The sequence below is a fragment of the Dendrobium catenatum genome, unplaced genomic scaffold, assembly GCF_001605985.2.
Source record: "Dendrobium catenatum unplaced genomic scaffold, ASM160598v2 fragScaff_scaffold_1477, whole genome shotgun sequence".
Lineage (NCBI taxonomy): Eukaryota > Viridiplantae > Streptophyta > Magnoliopsida > Asparagales > Orchidaceae > Dendrobium > Dendrobium catenatum.
In genome coordinates, this window is record NW_021319939.1 from 125,763 (window position 1) to 141,507 (window position 15,745).

The 15,745-nt window shown below is 37.1% G+C and overlaps 1 protein-coding gene across 3 annotated transcripts in view; it reads right to left on the minus strand.

The window, feature by feature from the left end:
- Nucleotides 1-11,140, minus strand: part of LOC110092179 (glutamate--cysteine ligase, chloroplastic) — a 97,458-nt gene extending 86,318 nt beyond the window's left edge. The window contains exons 1-2 of one of the 3 annotated variants that reach the window (XM_020816600.2): nt 10,887-11,140; nt 10,398-10,737 (exon numbers count right to left, since the gene is read on the minus strand). In XM_020816600.2, coding sequence (XP_020672259.1) covers nt 10,398-10,714 — 317 coding nt within the window. In that variant the 5' untranslated portion in view covers nt 10,715-10,737; nt 10,887-11,140. Of the gene's footprint in view, nt 1-10,397; nt 10,806-10,886 lie in introns of all 3 variants that reach the window. The other 2 variants (XM_020816598.2, XM_020816599.2) reach the window with 2 other exon arrangements.
- Nucleotides 11,141-15,745: the final 4,605 nt, after the last annotated feature.

A 15,745-nucleotide genomic window follows, 5' to 3' on the forward strand; every position in this document is an offset into this window, starting at 1 on the left:
ACTCACGGAACCAAGCAGCCCAGCACAGAAATCAAGCAAGGAACCCAAAACCGAAAAGCCATCCACGGAACCAAGGAGCCAGCCGCGGAATTCCAAGGGGCAAGGCACGGGGGACCAAGCAGTAGCCGTGGGAACCAAAGGGAAAGGCACGGGAAAACAGCTAGCACAAGAAAACAAATAGACAAAAGTGAAGGAGAAGAGGCAAAGTTACTCCATAATGAGATTCAATAAATGAGCTACCTTTTAGTTCAATAAATGAACTAAAAGAATATCTCATAATGAGCTAATTTTTAACTCAAAATATTAATGAGCTAGCAAGCTCAAGGGAAGTCAAAACCCAAAATTTTTATCTTGTTTTGACCCCCCCCCCTTGCCTACATCAGGGAACCTGCTATACCAGGTGCGGATGGAGCTGTAGAAGCAACATTGAAAGAATCATCTGGGAATGAATTGATGAATGTGTGGCAAAAGAAGTCACATAGAAGAATTTCTAATTCTGATTGGAATTTTGACAGCTTTCTTTCGGATGATAGGATGACAGTTAAACTCTATGAGGAAAAGGTACTAGAGAACACTAGAAGACTATAGAATGCTCTTGTAGTTAAGGTGTTTGGAGAAAACATTCCACAATACATTGTTAATGCTGAACTCAGGCGACAATGGTCCCAAATTGGCAAATTCAACCTTACTTGGCTTGGAAAGGGGTGAAGCTTATGTTCTTTTGATGATGATACGTCAGTAGACCTGGTTCTTGCAAATGGTCCTTGGTATGTGAAGGGTAACATTATTGGTGTTGATAAATGGACCCAATCTTTCTCTCCGAATTCATTGAACGGATTGACTGCCCCTATATGGATAAGGATTCCTAATTTGCCTTTACATCGTTGGGATGCTATCAATCTGTGCGGGATTGCTTCTAAGATAGGAAAGCCATAACTAATTGATGAAAATATGTTTCAGTGGGGTAGAAGGGAGTTTGCCAGGATTTGTGTCCATATTCATCCAGAAGAAGCTCTACCTCTTGGTGTGTGGGTAGAGGGATGTTCAGGAAGATTTTTCCAAAAAATTGAATACGAGAGGATTCCTTATCTCTTTTTCGGTTGTGGTAAGATTGAACATGAACAGAATTGTTGTCCAGAGAAGATTTTTGCGGATGCTGTAAAGGGGTTAAAAGATGTGGATAGTGATATGAAAGAACCGAGATTGAATTTGGTTTATGAGAAGGTGGTTGTATCATCATCACAGGAGGGGAATGGTTATGTGTCGTGGCTTCATGTAAGTTATAAAAAAAATCCTTCTAAGGGTGATGGCTTCAGTGGGAAGAAGGTTGGGTGGAAGAGAATGCCTAACAAGGAAAATGTTGCTCAATTTCATAGAAAAGAATTCAAGGAGGTGAACAAGAATGAAATTAAATCGGTTGATGTAAATAGGGAGGACAACCCTGATATCTTGGATGTCACAAAACAGGATATTAATGTTAGTACGAAGATGAAAGCTGCTGGGGAAATTCTTGCTGTTAACAAAGGAGGAAACAAATTTGTTGTTCTTAAAAATGTGAAGATGAAGGTGAGCTGATGTATGATGCTGCAGTAAGGGAGGATAATGTTCAGCTGAAAGTTACAAGGCAAGTGGTAGATGATAATTCTGGCTCTTCAGTGGCTGTGAAAGAAGTAGAGAGATCTCCTACTAGTCAAGATGTGAAAACAATGGAAGAGACAAAGGATGGTAGTTCTACTACTATTAAATTTAAACTTGCTAAGGAGCTAAAAAGTTTTGGCCCTATTAAATTGATGCCTAGAGGAAGGAGGATGGATGGTGAGGGGAAAGAGAAGGCGGGGAACTCTTCCCCTTTTGTTCTTTAATGGCTTCTATTGTATTTTGGAACAGTAAAGGAGCAAAAAAGAAGCAAGCTTCTCTTTATTTAAAGGAGGTAGTAAGAGATAATAATGTATTTTTTGTGGGTTTATTGGAAACTAAAATTTCCAGTTTAACTAGGATGAAGATTAATGAACTCGTTGGAAGTGAATGGGAGTTCTTTCAAGTTCCGGCAGAGGACTTATCTGGACGAATTTGGTACTTTGGAAATACAAGGTAGCTTCTTTTTCCTTATTGTTTTCTTCTAACCAAGTGGTTATAGGAGAGATTAATATTTTGAATAAGGGTGTGAGGAAGCGGTTTATGGTGACAAAGAAGTGATTCAAAGGATAATACATTGGGAGAAATTGGAGGCTTTCTGTTCTAGCAATATTCCGATGGTTATTAGAAGGGATTTCAATTGCATATTGTCTAGAGAGAATAAAAGAGGTGGAAGACCATTTCGGTTTACTCAGGGTTCAAGAGAGATGAAATCTTTCTTCGAGATGGGAGTTATCAGACCGAATTTTACTTGGTGTAACAACAAGATTGATGGAGCTCGTATATTGGAGAGGTTGGATAGGTGTTTTGTTAACCCTATAGCAATGAATTCATCTCTGTTGGTGTTGAGGCACTTGTCTAGAGTGGCTTCTGATCATTGTCCAATCTTACTGAACTATATGGACAACAACTTCTCTGTTGACCCTAATACTAGTGTCGGGTCGAGTCGACCGCGCGAGATGAGTTTGAAAAGCAAAAGAGCTCGAAATCGCGCAAAAACTCACCCGATGCGTGTCGACCGAAAACCCAAAATCGCCGAGATGACCTCTGTTTGCGAAACGGACAGTGCCGATGCGTCCGAAGCAACGGAAACAGCTAAGATTGACACCCATATTGGTGGGGGTCGCCGGTCGGCGAAAATTTTAATTTTGGGCGCGCAAATTGAGACGACGACGTGTTCGAGCGGCGACGCAACGACCAACTCGATGCAAGATTAAAAATTTCTTTTTATTTTTGTGCAATTTAAAAAAATAGAAAAAAAGAGGGAGGAGTTTTTTTTAAATAAAAAATGAATTTTATTTTAATAAAAATCACAAAAATACCTAAACTACCCCCCACTTAACCTCATAACCCTCCTCACTCTCTAACCCGCCAAATCCACGATCCCCCCTCTCATCTCACGACACTTTCACGCCAAGGAGCCGCCGGCCTTCCTTCCTCCAAGCTCTCCAAGGTTCCTACGTCGCCGTCATCCGCCGTCGCCGCCTCGATTGCTGCATACCCAAGGTAAAAACTAGTATTTACATTTTCGTGCATGAATTAAGTACTCGTGACCGCTTTTCTTAGCGGGCGAGGAAAAACTTAAGTACCCGTGACGCACTGAGCGAGCGGGAAAATTCGTATGCATGAAAATATAAGTACCCGTGACTGCTTTTCTTAGCAGGCGGGGAAATTTGTTATTTGTAGCAAAATTATTTAATTAAGTACCCGTCATTGCTTTTAGGCGGGGAAAATGTCATATTTTAAACCTGTGCTCAAAGACCCCGTGACCACTTTTTTTAGCGAGCGGGGATTAGAACTGCGGCCGCGGTGTCACCCGACACCTACCGTGACTGCCTTTCTTGGCAGGCGGGAAGGCCTTACACACTCCGAGGCAGCCCCCTACGCGGGGACGACGCCGGAGTGCTGCCAAAACTTTCAATAAAACCCGTGACTTAGAAAAATTCAAAGAAAATCATAATCCACCTAAAGGTTTTAAGTCAACAAAGAAAAATAAAATACACGACACCCTAGGCCCCCAATACTGGAAAACAAATACCAAAAAATTAAAAAAAAAATATAAATCAATGTGAAATGCAACATACAGTTAGTCTTCGAGGGAGTTAGTTGGTCGCCAGTAGGTAGGAATCAAGCCTCTTCTTCCTAGCACCTGACTCGTACACCCCTAAGTCCCTCACCAAAATCTCCTTACAAAAATAGGATGAGAAGAAATGAGTTGAAATCCCCTCATATTTATAACTTTGAATTTAAATCATTCGCGGGCCCCACCAGCCTAGGATCCTTTGCTAAAGGACAGAGAAGGTACACCTGCGGGCCCCATCCACTTAGGATCCTAAGATGCCATTTCGAGGCTCTGGCATCGGATTCCTATAGTATTCACTAGCAAGTGAAATACGTACGTAAATACGAAAGTAAATACGGGTTTAAATACAAGTGAATACGGCGTGTAATTATCTTAAAAAGGGAGGGGGGTAAAAGTAAAAAGTAAAAGTAAAAAGAAAATTTACCTTTCCTACAAAATACTTTTGTGCTCATTGTAAACACGTAGGAATTCTCGCACATCCCCGGTAATTTTCTGATTGAACCCCTTGTAATAAAATGTGTCCGTCGTATTGCAAATCACGAGCGCTCTAAGTGGCGTGCGCATCAGCTGTTAAAGTTAGGTGGCTCGTATATCCCGTGAACAGATATCTTCAAAAGGAAACAAAATAACGCACTTTTATGTGTCACGGGTCGTACGACCCTTAATTAAAGTAGGCACATCACTACTGGAAGGTTTGTCCCCTACGACTCAAAGCAGGAGATTAGTTGGTACACTACGATCCACCCGTAGAATGCAACGAGTAGTGTACAACAGTCTACCTGTACGAAGCAGCAAGCAACTTTATTTATAAGCTGCTATGTCCCGCCACCGGATCCGCAACACTCGTACTAGCAGACAGAAGGCGTATATAATCTCTCAAATGAAATATTGTGTGCATTCAAATTACAATTACTTGCACAACTAACATATTTCAAAATCCCCCTGAACATACACCGTAGTTTGTATACACATAGGTACACTAAAGGGAAAACTACGAAAACACCCGCATGGGCCCCGGCGAGCGTGTTATTGGTACACACGTAACGCCTAGGGATGCTGCGCGGGTCAACAAGTGAATTCAAGTCCGAATCCGATCCTTCTATACGGATCAATAGAAGTCGACAAGGTTCGGACCATCAAATAAATACACGATGGTGGGGACCGATGTATTTATTTTAATACATTCATATTAGGGCTTCAAGGTCTATAATCAATAGAATTCACTCGCAGAGGCATAAAGCCTACGAAACCCGATCCTCTGTCGACATCCAGACAGAGTTGACAAGGTTCAAATTACAAATAAAAAATGCCCCCAAACACCCCGATAATGGCCGCGTTGAACAAAAATCTCAACCGGAGGGGACCATTCCAAATAATTTCCAATGTCGTTCCAAATATCCAAAAATCTAAAAAAATCTCAAAATCCCAAAAATCCAAAAATATTTAAAATTTGAAATCTAATTATCAAACACTTAAAGCAAACTTCATCCACCCTCCGCAACAGTTTGTCGGGGTGGACAAATTTAAATATAACTTCAGCTCACAAAGAGCCGAATGCCTAGTCGAAAATATCACTATGATTCATCCTCAAACAATCTCTTGCCAATAAGGATGTGGTACGTGTCCTCTGACCGGCGGTTTGCCGCCAAATGGCACCGCAGTATAAACGGTTATGACCCGGGGCCCTTTGAACCGAGTGGTTTTGCCGCCAAATGGCACCACAAAATACCGGTTATGGCCAGAGCCAATACGTTTCTTGTTGGCATCAAATCTTTGAGATATGAATCAATAGGATATGATCGATAGGGCACAAAGCCCTCTGTTAGTTAAGGTGGATTCAAATTTGTCCCCTTAGACAAACATTCAACCCCGGTCTACAAGGTCCCCTTGGACGAAGCAACCCATGGCTGCCGACAAGGATCCTTCTGTCAGGTTGGGTCGACTACCTCCTCTGACTAAGTAGACCATGGACCATGATGGCCCGGGACGACGGAACCATGGGATCTTAATCGGGTCCATCATCTATTCCCCCACCATCCGCTTTAAGTGCAAGATGGTGAAATTTCAAATTTTAAATATCAAATCTTTCAACCCTTCAAATTTTCAATCTCTAAAATTTTCAAACTTTCCAAATACCCAAATCCTTCAAGTTTTAAAGTTCAAATTCAATTCCCATTCTAATTACATTGTTGCTACTATACGCCAGATAACACGTATCTTTACGTATTTGATCAACGACTAGCCTTAATCGAAAGTTCTCTCTCGTGATCGGGAGAGGTAATTAACTATAGGGGCTTGCGTCTATAGGAAACCAGAACTCAGATCATAAAGTCCTCGCAAAATGAGGGCGAAATCTCTGGGTAGTGTCTTATCTACAAATCCATCTGCCTTCCAAAATTTACCTCGGAACTTAATTCCGTTAAAACTCCCTCGCTCAAATAAAAAGAAAAAGCACGGCGGGGAGGCCGGGACCGAATTTTCGGAGCCCACATTCTCTACTTAGAGAATTATTAGATTTGAGGAGGTCTAGGCTTCTTACTCAGTCTCAGTTGGTGTGGTGAGAGTGGCATTGAACAAGAAGACTAGTGGAAACTATGCGGAGATACTTAATTATAAATTTCGTAGATCCTTGAAAGCACTTTTTTATTGGAGTAAAGCTAAACACAGGGAATAATACTCAGCAGAAAGAGTCTCTCAAAACAAAAATTATGGAGCTGCAATCAAAGGAATCAGAATTTGGCTGGCTGTGAGAGGAAGATATGTCTCTTCTAGGATCTTATATTAGTGAGTTGAATTCTATATTGGCCCGATTGAATACTTGGTGGAAGCAGAGAGCCAAGGTCAAATGGATGACTGAGGGAGATACAAACTCAAAAGTTTTTCACTCCTATGCTTCGGCCAAAAAAAATTCAAACTGGATTTTTAAAATAAAAGATGCAAATGGCTCGGTAATTGAAGATTCTATTCTAATTTCTGAAGTTTTCTTAAATTTTTCTAATGGTAAATGGAAGGAAAGGAATAGTTCTCTCAGCGGTTGGTCGTTACCTAATTGTTCACTTGATGAGAATGATAGGGAGTTATTAATTAAAGAGCTATCTATGGAAGAGTTAGAGACAGTTGTGAAGCAAGCTGGAGAAAGTGTTTCACCAGGTAATGACGGCAGTTCATATTCATTTATTAAGCCTTATTGGAGCATTATTAAAATTGATTGCTGGAATGCTATCAACCATTTCTTCCGTTCGAGAAAGATGAATATGGACTGAAAAGAAACGTTACTTGTTCTTATTCCTAAGGTTTTAAATCCTGCTATACCGAGCCAATACAGGCCTATTAGCTTGTGCAAATCTATTTACAAAGTTGTGGCTAGAATATTGTTAAACAGTATGAAGCTTTAGGTTCCAAAGTTAATTTCAGTGGAGCAAGCTGCTTTTATCAATGGAAGGTCATTATGAGATCATATTCTAGTGGCTCAAGAGGTTTTTCAAAAGTTCAGGACTTCTAAGTCTTCAAAAGGACTAGTTTCATTTAATGTTGATTTGGAGCAAGCATATAACAGCATGTGTTGGAAGACCTTAAGGCATGTCTTGGAATATTTTGGGTTTCCTGAAAAGTTTTCTTTGTGGATTATAGAATGTGTGGAAAATCCAAAATTTTCTTTGATTATTAATGGCAAGATTTCTAGCTGGATTCATGCAAAGAGTGGATTCCGTCAAGGATGTCCACTTTCTCTTTTTTTTGTTTATTCTATGCTCTCAACTTCTTACTAATGGGCTGAAACATAAAGAAGAATCATTGGGAATCAAAATGGGTAATAATGTGCTAAAGATTTCTCACCTACTATATGCAGATGACATCTTAATTTTTTCTCATGCTAAATTCAGTGAAGTGAAGGAAATAAAAGTTTTATTATCAGATTTTTGTACCTGGACAGGACAAAAGATTAATGTGGAAAAATTAGCAATTTTGTTTGGTAAACATGTCAAGAAGAGAACAAGGAAATCAATTGAACGGATTATAGGGTTTAAGGTGGTGAAGGAGTTCATGTATCTCGGTGTTACAATAGCATTAAGAAGTTTAGTTGCTTCTGATTTCTATTTTTTAATTGAGAAAGCTTTAAAGGTAATTGGTGTGTGGGGAAGCAAGCTTTTGTCTCTGGCAAGAAAATTCATGCTGATTAAAATGGTTATGCTTTCAATTCCTTTGTTCTATTGCACTTTCTAATTAATCCCGAAAGGAATTCTAAAAGAGTTGGATAAATTGAGTAGGAAGTTTATCTGAAATAAACAAGATGGGAAGTTGGGACTACATTATGTTAGCTAGAATAATCTCTGTAAACCGATTAGACATGGAGGAAGAGGTCTTCGTTCGTGTGTTAGTGATGTGGGACCTTTGAGAGCAAAATTGACTTGGAAGGTAATTCAAGACGAATGTTCTCTATTGTACAAATTTTTTAAACCAAAATATGGATTATATTGTGGTCAAATTGGTTATGGTAGAGGAGCTTGATCCACTTAAAAAATCTTGTCTAATGGTTAGAAAGCTTTGGAATCAGTAGTTAAGTGGAAAGTGGTTAATGGTTGTTCCATTGATATCTTGGAGGATATATGGATCGTAGAAAAAAGTTTGAATAAATGGCCAACATTTGTTTCGGTTCCATCTGGAAAGCAAACGATAGACAATCTAATTGTAAACGATGAATGGAACAATCTGGAATTACAAACTCTATTTGGAGAGGAGCTTATCAGACTAATTCAAAGGGTGGAGATTCAAAGAGATCAGGAAGAAGATTATTGGAGCTTATTCATCAAAACTCAAGTAATTCAATTTCTTCTCTGGTTTATAAGGTTTCGATAATGCAAAATGTGGAATGTTGTTATTGGAAATGCTTAAAAATAGTCAAATTAAGTTCTCGAGTGGAGGTATTCTGGTGACAGATCTTCAGTAATGCTATTCCTACGTTCCATTTTTTTATATCAGAGAAGGATTCAAAGTGAATTTGGTTGTCCTCGGGGATGCTGTTTAACAGAGGATTTTGATCATATTATGGCTAAATGTGAGAAGATGAAGGAAGTTATTGGTTATCTAAACAAATGGGGATTTGGATTCCAGTTTTTTGAATCTTTTCAAGATTGCTGCATTTGGATGGAGAAGTATAGTAAGGTTCATGGATTCCTCATCAATATCTATTGTAATGCAATTTATCTAACATGGAGATCAAGGAACAAACTCGTACATGACGGAAAGGAGGATAACTCTATGTTCATAGCATCAAATGCTATAAGTTATGCTTCCATTTCTTACATGAAGGATGAAAATTTGGGAAACTGGGGTACTAATCAGTCTTCTACACTGTTGGATCATTGGTATCCTCCTCCCAATTGGATCAAGATCAATGCAGATGCATCTTTGTTACAATCATACAAGGCTGGAATTGGAGGTGTAATTCGGGACAGTAAAGGAAGGTTTTTACTGAGCTGTGGTCAATCTTGTATTCATTGGAATATCTCTAATCTAGAACTCATGGCGGTTAAATTTATAGAGGAAATCAAGAAAGATTGGATGCTAGATTATCAAGGTATCATTATTAAATGTGAAAATTACAACGTCATCAATTTTTTGCAAAAATTGGGAGGTAAATGAAGAGATGAACTGTTATTTTTCAAGGATCATAAATTTCTTTTCTTTAATTGGGTTAATAGAAGATGTAATAAGTTAGCGAATCTTTGTGCTAAATATGCACTTTTTTAGGGATTTTTTTTCGGAAGATTTATCTTGTAATAATGTTCCTCCTTTGTTTTCAAAATTGTTAAAGGAGTAATCAAATTATGTTTTTAGTTTGCAATTAGGATTTGCTTTGAATAATAGCATTGGCAATTTGTTTGCCTTCTTCAAAAAAAAATACTTTCCAAAAATACCTCTCGTCATTAGATCAATTTTTTTACCATCTTACTTCACTCAAGTGAGCACCTACCACCTCAAGCATTAAATACTCATAATCACTTGAAGGCATCTAACACATTTAATAACATTAGTTTAGATTAGCTACATACCTCCGAGGCAACATTTCTGAAGATAGAGTGGTATGCATGAATATAAAATTCAAACTATCTAATAAACGCTTTTGGCTAATTCTAAATAGCCATTTTTCAGTTTTATAATAGGACCATTAGAAGTAAGTTCATTAATTCTGAGCTCACCAGGTTTTCTTCAAAATCTATATCGAGATTAAAAAGTAAGTGGATCTTCGGAAGGATACCACTGCTGAACCATCAAAAGCATTCAAGTGCAATTTGGCAGCATGTTTTACTTTAACCTCTTTATAAGAGAAGATACCATCAGCATATCCTAGACTGGAATAATGTGGGATGAAACTTCTTATATTTGAAATCGGATGTGAGGTTCATATTAAAAGGAAGCCTCAAGCTTCTGGGTTCAGTAACTACAAAACACTGAGTTCTATCTTTCTTCACCACTACTAAAACCAAATTCATGTAAACAGATAAGAAACAATGTACTAAACCGAATTAAGCACCCTGTCAAGCTACCTACGCAGTTCCATCAACAGTCAACCAGTAATAATATGCCTAATCGGATGTGGCTTTAAGGAACTTCTAACCTAATTAAAATTGACCCGGTGAAATAAATAAATAAAAACAAAGTTCATAATAAGAAAGTAAACCTCCATTGCTCCTTTTGCTTGCAGCCAGAAGCAAGATAGGCAACAAGATCTTCTTTTGTCAAAGGTTGAGTCAACACAGTTGTATCCTCCGCTGGAGGACTCGCTGCTACAGTGACTTGACGCCCTCGCTCTACTTCAGGAAACTCCAAGCGCAGGCCCTGTTGCTTCCTCTTGGCGCTCCTCACGAAAGACGAATAGCACACAACTTCAACCTTTGGTCTAAGACTGATCATCATCGAATTAGCATTGCACTGCAAGCCACTCGCCATCTCAGATTGAAAATTTTGGCAAGTATACAAGCGGGGTATAAGCGCCATCGGCTAATCTCCACTCCTGTGACCTCCAAAAGAAAATGAAAGCAAATGAGCTATTCACAGCATGAATAGCGTGGAACAGCAAACGGAGATGCTGAGATAATATACGAAGGAACGAATCAGATTCGTTATTAGAAAGGAATTGCGGTACTGGATTGGTAGCTAGATCAAGTACCTCAAGGATTGGTGGAGCTAGGGTTTCCGTTTCAGAATCCGATAGCGTATCCCAATGTTCTACGGCGGCACACTCCGGAGAGAACGAACTACGAAGGACGGCGATCTGTTAAACTGCTGAGAGGTTGAAATAGCGGCGGGAGCCACTGCTGGGTCCCGCGAAGCACAGCGCACACCTGACGTCGGAGTTTGGAAAATGGTATGATCTGGGAACGGATTCGTTGCTCCCACAAAGAACATAGAGAAAAAGTAGAGGATTTTTCTCAAATTAAAAAAAAAAAAAAAAAAGGTAGAGGAGAATATTTTAAAAAGCTCTTTGATTGGGATTTAGAGCTCACTTGGTTATTTGAACGTAGTTATATTCTAAAAAGAGTAGTGTTTCCTAATTTTTTTATATCTTACCTATTCAAAAATTGATATTTTTATTAGACTATAAATTTATATTAAAAAATCAGTTATAACATATGCATCTAAGTATTGATATGACATCAAAAAATTATCTTGATCGGACATGAATCTCAAGGCAAGAATCAAATTAGAAACTTCAAAAGTTAAATATGGGATCATCTGAACTCTGATTTCAACAAACTTATAGTCAAACTGATCGTCTCAAAAATATGAACCTAACGACACCAAATTCAACTCAATACGAGCCCAAATGGGTCTGAATCGAAGTCCCGAAGCATTGTTGGAAGGTTCAAACCACAATTTGGATTATCAAACGGTTTCAAAACATGTCATGCTTATAGTTAAATCAAGCAGCTCAACGAGACGAATCCAACGAGCTCAAGATCGTTGAATTCTGATATCATTAAGAGCTTCAAATAACTGACGAACCGTCCACGATCAAGGGATTCAATATCGAATGTCCATCTAAACCACTCCACATTTGCCCTTGATCCTCCTCTTATTTACGGGTCATGCCATCCTCAAAAAGCTATAAATAGTCCATAATTTCCCTTAAGAGGGGTCGAAGCAAGAAGGAAGAGGAGGAGAAGAGAAGAATAGGAGAGAAGAAACTCCTTTTCGGCCACCGTCGGAGTTCTGCCGGACTTTCAAGTGACACCAGAGTTCTACCCAACTTTCTACGTAAAAATCTTGATGTCTCTAGTGAATTATGCACCCTCTCTTTTTATTTGTGTGCGTGATGGATCTTTATACAATGCTAAAAAATTAAACTTTATTTTTCTCTACCGTCGAGAATACTCCAGGAAGCAATAAGTATCATCATTTTTTTAAAATACATTTTATAAATAATCAAATTGATCTTTGAATATATTTTAAGAGTAGCATTCTTTCATTTAGGGGATGTTTAGGGGGCTAAAAAAGTAATAATATAAAAGAAATGCAATGTAAAAGGAAATATTTTAGAGTTGTTTGAATGAGTTTAAAATAAATTTAGATAAATAATTTTTTATTTGATTCAAAGTAAAATGAATATAGTATAAGTTTAAAAATAACAGCCAACGAGAGGTAGTGGTGGAGAGTGGTAACGGTAACAAAAAAAGATTTTGATGGAAGCAACTATGTTTGTTGTCTCATTTGGAAGGTTAGAATAAGCATCTACCATGGGCGCTGTTTGTTTTAAGGTGAGAGATGAGCTAAAGGGAGAATGAAAGTAGTGCTCGAGGTCGTGAGCTGCGAGTCGCGAGAGAGGAGCAAAAGGGAAAAAGAACCATTGATGCTTTTCATGTGTCCAAAAAAAGATTTTGATGGAAGCAACTATGTTTGTTGTCTCATTTGGAAGGTTAGAATAAGCATCTACCATGGGCGCTGTTTGTTTTAAGGTGAGAGGTGAGCTAAAGGGAGAATGAAAGTAGTGCTCGAGGTCGTGAGCTGCGAGTCGCGAGAGAGGAGCAAAAGGGAAAAAGAACCATTGATGCTTTTCATGTGTCCAAAAAAAGATTTTGATGGCTTCTCTGAATTAGTAAATAATTTTAAAAGAAAGAGTTAAAAAAATTAGAATAGGTTTTTATAAACTTTTTTTAATAGAAATAGAACTAAATTAGTCAAGTAAATCTAGTTGAAGAATTGAAGTTCAAATGAAAATAAAATCTCACTCCTTGCTGGCTAACTTGTTGCTCAATCAACTTTTCATCATTCCGTCCATAATGGAAAGTCAGTCCTCCCTCTTACTTTCAATATTTTAACCCAGCAGTCTTTCTCTCTCCACATCTGAAGTATTGCATGGTCTAGGTAGGAGGTGGATTGAAAACTTGAAATCGAAAAAGCCTGTGATAAATAAAATGAAAGCTAATAAGGCTTGTATCATAAATGCTTAAGCTTACTAGTAAGTGGTCTATCGGTGGCGACAGTCGGAGGTTGGTAGAGGTGGTGTCCGCTAGTGATGGCAGTTGTGGATGGTGGTCAGCAATCAACAACGGTGTTCGGAGGGTGGCAGCGGTGGACATTAGCTGGTGGCGACAATAGGCATTAGCTAGTGGTGGCGGTGGCCATCAGCTGCCGGCAACGGTGGCCTATGGCGGGTGGAGGTTGCTAGCGATGGTGGTCAGTGGGGTCATGCGAACTTCCTTGAGGTGTAAAACAATCTTGCTCAAAACTGGGCGAGTTTACTTTACCTCAAAAATAAATTAAATTGGATTACACTACATTTACTTTATTTTGAATTCCTTTTTCATCCAATAAAACATCAAAACTGTTAAAACCCCTACATCTGGAATATTTTGAAACCTAAAGTATTCTAACCAAATAGCCCCTTAGTTAAAATGCATTATTAATTAAATTCAAAGAACTATTAATTTTTTATATATATTTGCCATAATATTAGTGATAATTATTAAAATTTATATGAATTATAATTATATGATTTGTTTTTTGCATATATGCACGTGGTCTCACAATAAATTTATGTGAAGTTTAGGTTTTTATATTAAGTAATATGTTTATTTTAACTTAAAGTATTTCATTGAGATATAAGGTGTAAAGGTCTAACAACTTTAGGATATGAAAAGTATTTTAAAATGAAAAAAAAAAAGAAAATTTGAATTTCTGTTTAACCTAGAGCACTTTGATGATGTGCTTTGTAGCACAGCAGCGCTTGAGTCTTTGTTCAACGGTAATTTTGGATTCAGCATATAGCGCTGCAGCTCTGGGTCTATGAGCTACAGTGTTAAGGCACTAAAAATATTTTTATATATATTAAATCCTAATATTCTAAGCATTAAGCTGCCGCCTCTTCCCCCACCACCATGTCTTGCTTAGGAAGGAAGAACAGGAGAGTGAGAGGAAGGAAGAGAAAGTGAAGAGAGAAAGCATTTGGGGTATTTCTATCCCTCGATTTTGTTCAGAGATTTATTCTAATTGTTGTAAGTAACCTGAATCTCACTATGGGTTTAAATGATTTTGAGTTAGACGGGTTTATTCTCTCATAAATCAATAAAAATATTTTTTTTCCTAATTCATCGCACTTTCTCGTGTAACTTTTTATATATATTATATTCAAATTTTATGAATATTTGATTGTAATATTACAGAAATTTATCTCGTGAAATAAAAGTTATAATTTTTTGAAGCTATAAATTGATATATAGATTTCCCGGCTTTTATAGAACTGAGCATTTCATGTTTTATTTCATACATTAAGATGCATTTTATGAAATAAAAAAAGGTTGGTCGTCAACACTTTAAATTAATATGGGCTTGCTCTTAAAATATAATACCTTATGTAGACTGGTGGGCAGATGAGCATTCATTTAAAGATGATTTATGGTGTTATCTAGATTGTAGTTTGTAATTGATGATCGATTATGATGACAGGCAGAGAGTAACAACTCTTAATGATTTATTCAAAGTCACATGTAATGAAAATGATAATGATAATGATATTTTAATAAGAATAAACATATGAAAGAATAAAAACAACACATTAAAGCTGGATATCCTGGCTTGGAAATCATATATTGAAGTATATATGCATTGATAGTATTGATAAATAGATCATAATGGGTACATATATATGTATTAATTGCATTAGATAAGATAGATAAGACTGAAGATATTGACGCTTATATGTTATTATTCCTTTACTAATTTTCAAATGATTTTAGTATGATTGCTTTACGGATAAATTGATTCTTATACCATTATTGATTCATTGAAATGATTTATTGCTTTTATTATTAATTATTTTGAGCCTTATGAATGTTATTTATTATATTGACTGAACTGAGAATGCATATTTATTCTTAAAGTCTTATATTGGAAGATTTAAGGAATTTGAGTTATTGTTAGGTTTTTTAACTCATTAGATGAATTTTAATAATTTTAGGCCAGGAATGAGATCATGACCAAGTAGAGTAAAGTTGTCAGAGATCCTTAAATTTTCCTTTAGATTTTTTTTATATTCTTGTTATTCTTTTGTAGTCAAGATCTATTGATAATTTTTTTTTTTTTTGTAGTTTGTGCCTATTGTATATAATTTTGGGAGAATGAATATAATGAAAGATTATGAAGTATATGATTTTAGATGCTTCCGCTGGAGTGATTTAGAATGATGAATTGATAAAAAATTTGGTTAACTATTTAAGCGTTTAAAAATATACAATTCTTTCAAATTTGATCTTGGGATGTCAATAAATGAATCTCATTATAAGGGTGTCAACAAATGAATCTCATTATAAGGGTGTCAATATATAATTTCATAGTGTTAACACATATTTGAAGATAGATTTCAATGAATCTCATTATAAGGGTGTCAATAAATGACTCAACTCATCAACATAATGCTATCACGAACCAAAATTTGAATATGGGTTGACACTTTTAATAAACTGGTTGAGTTCGAGTCTAAATTCTAACATGTTTACTAAAAATGTCAGGTTCGAGTTGACCCATAAACTC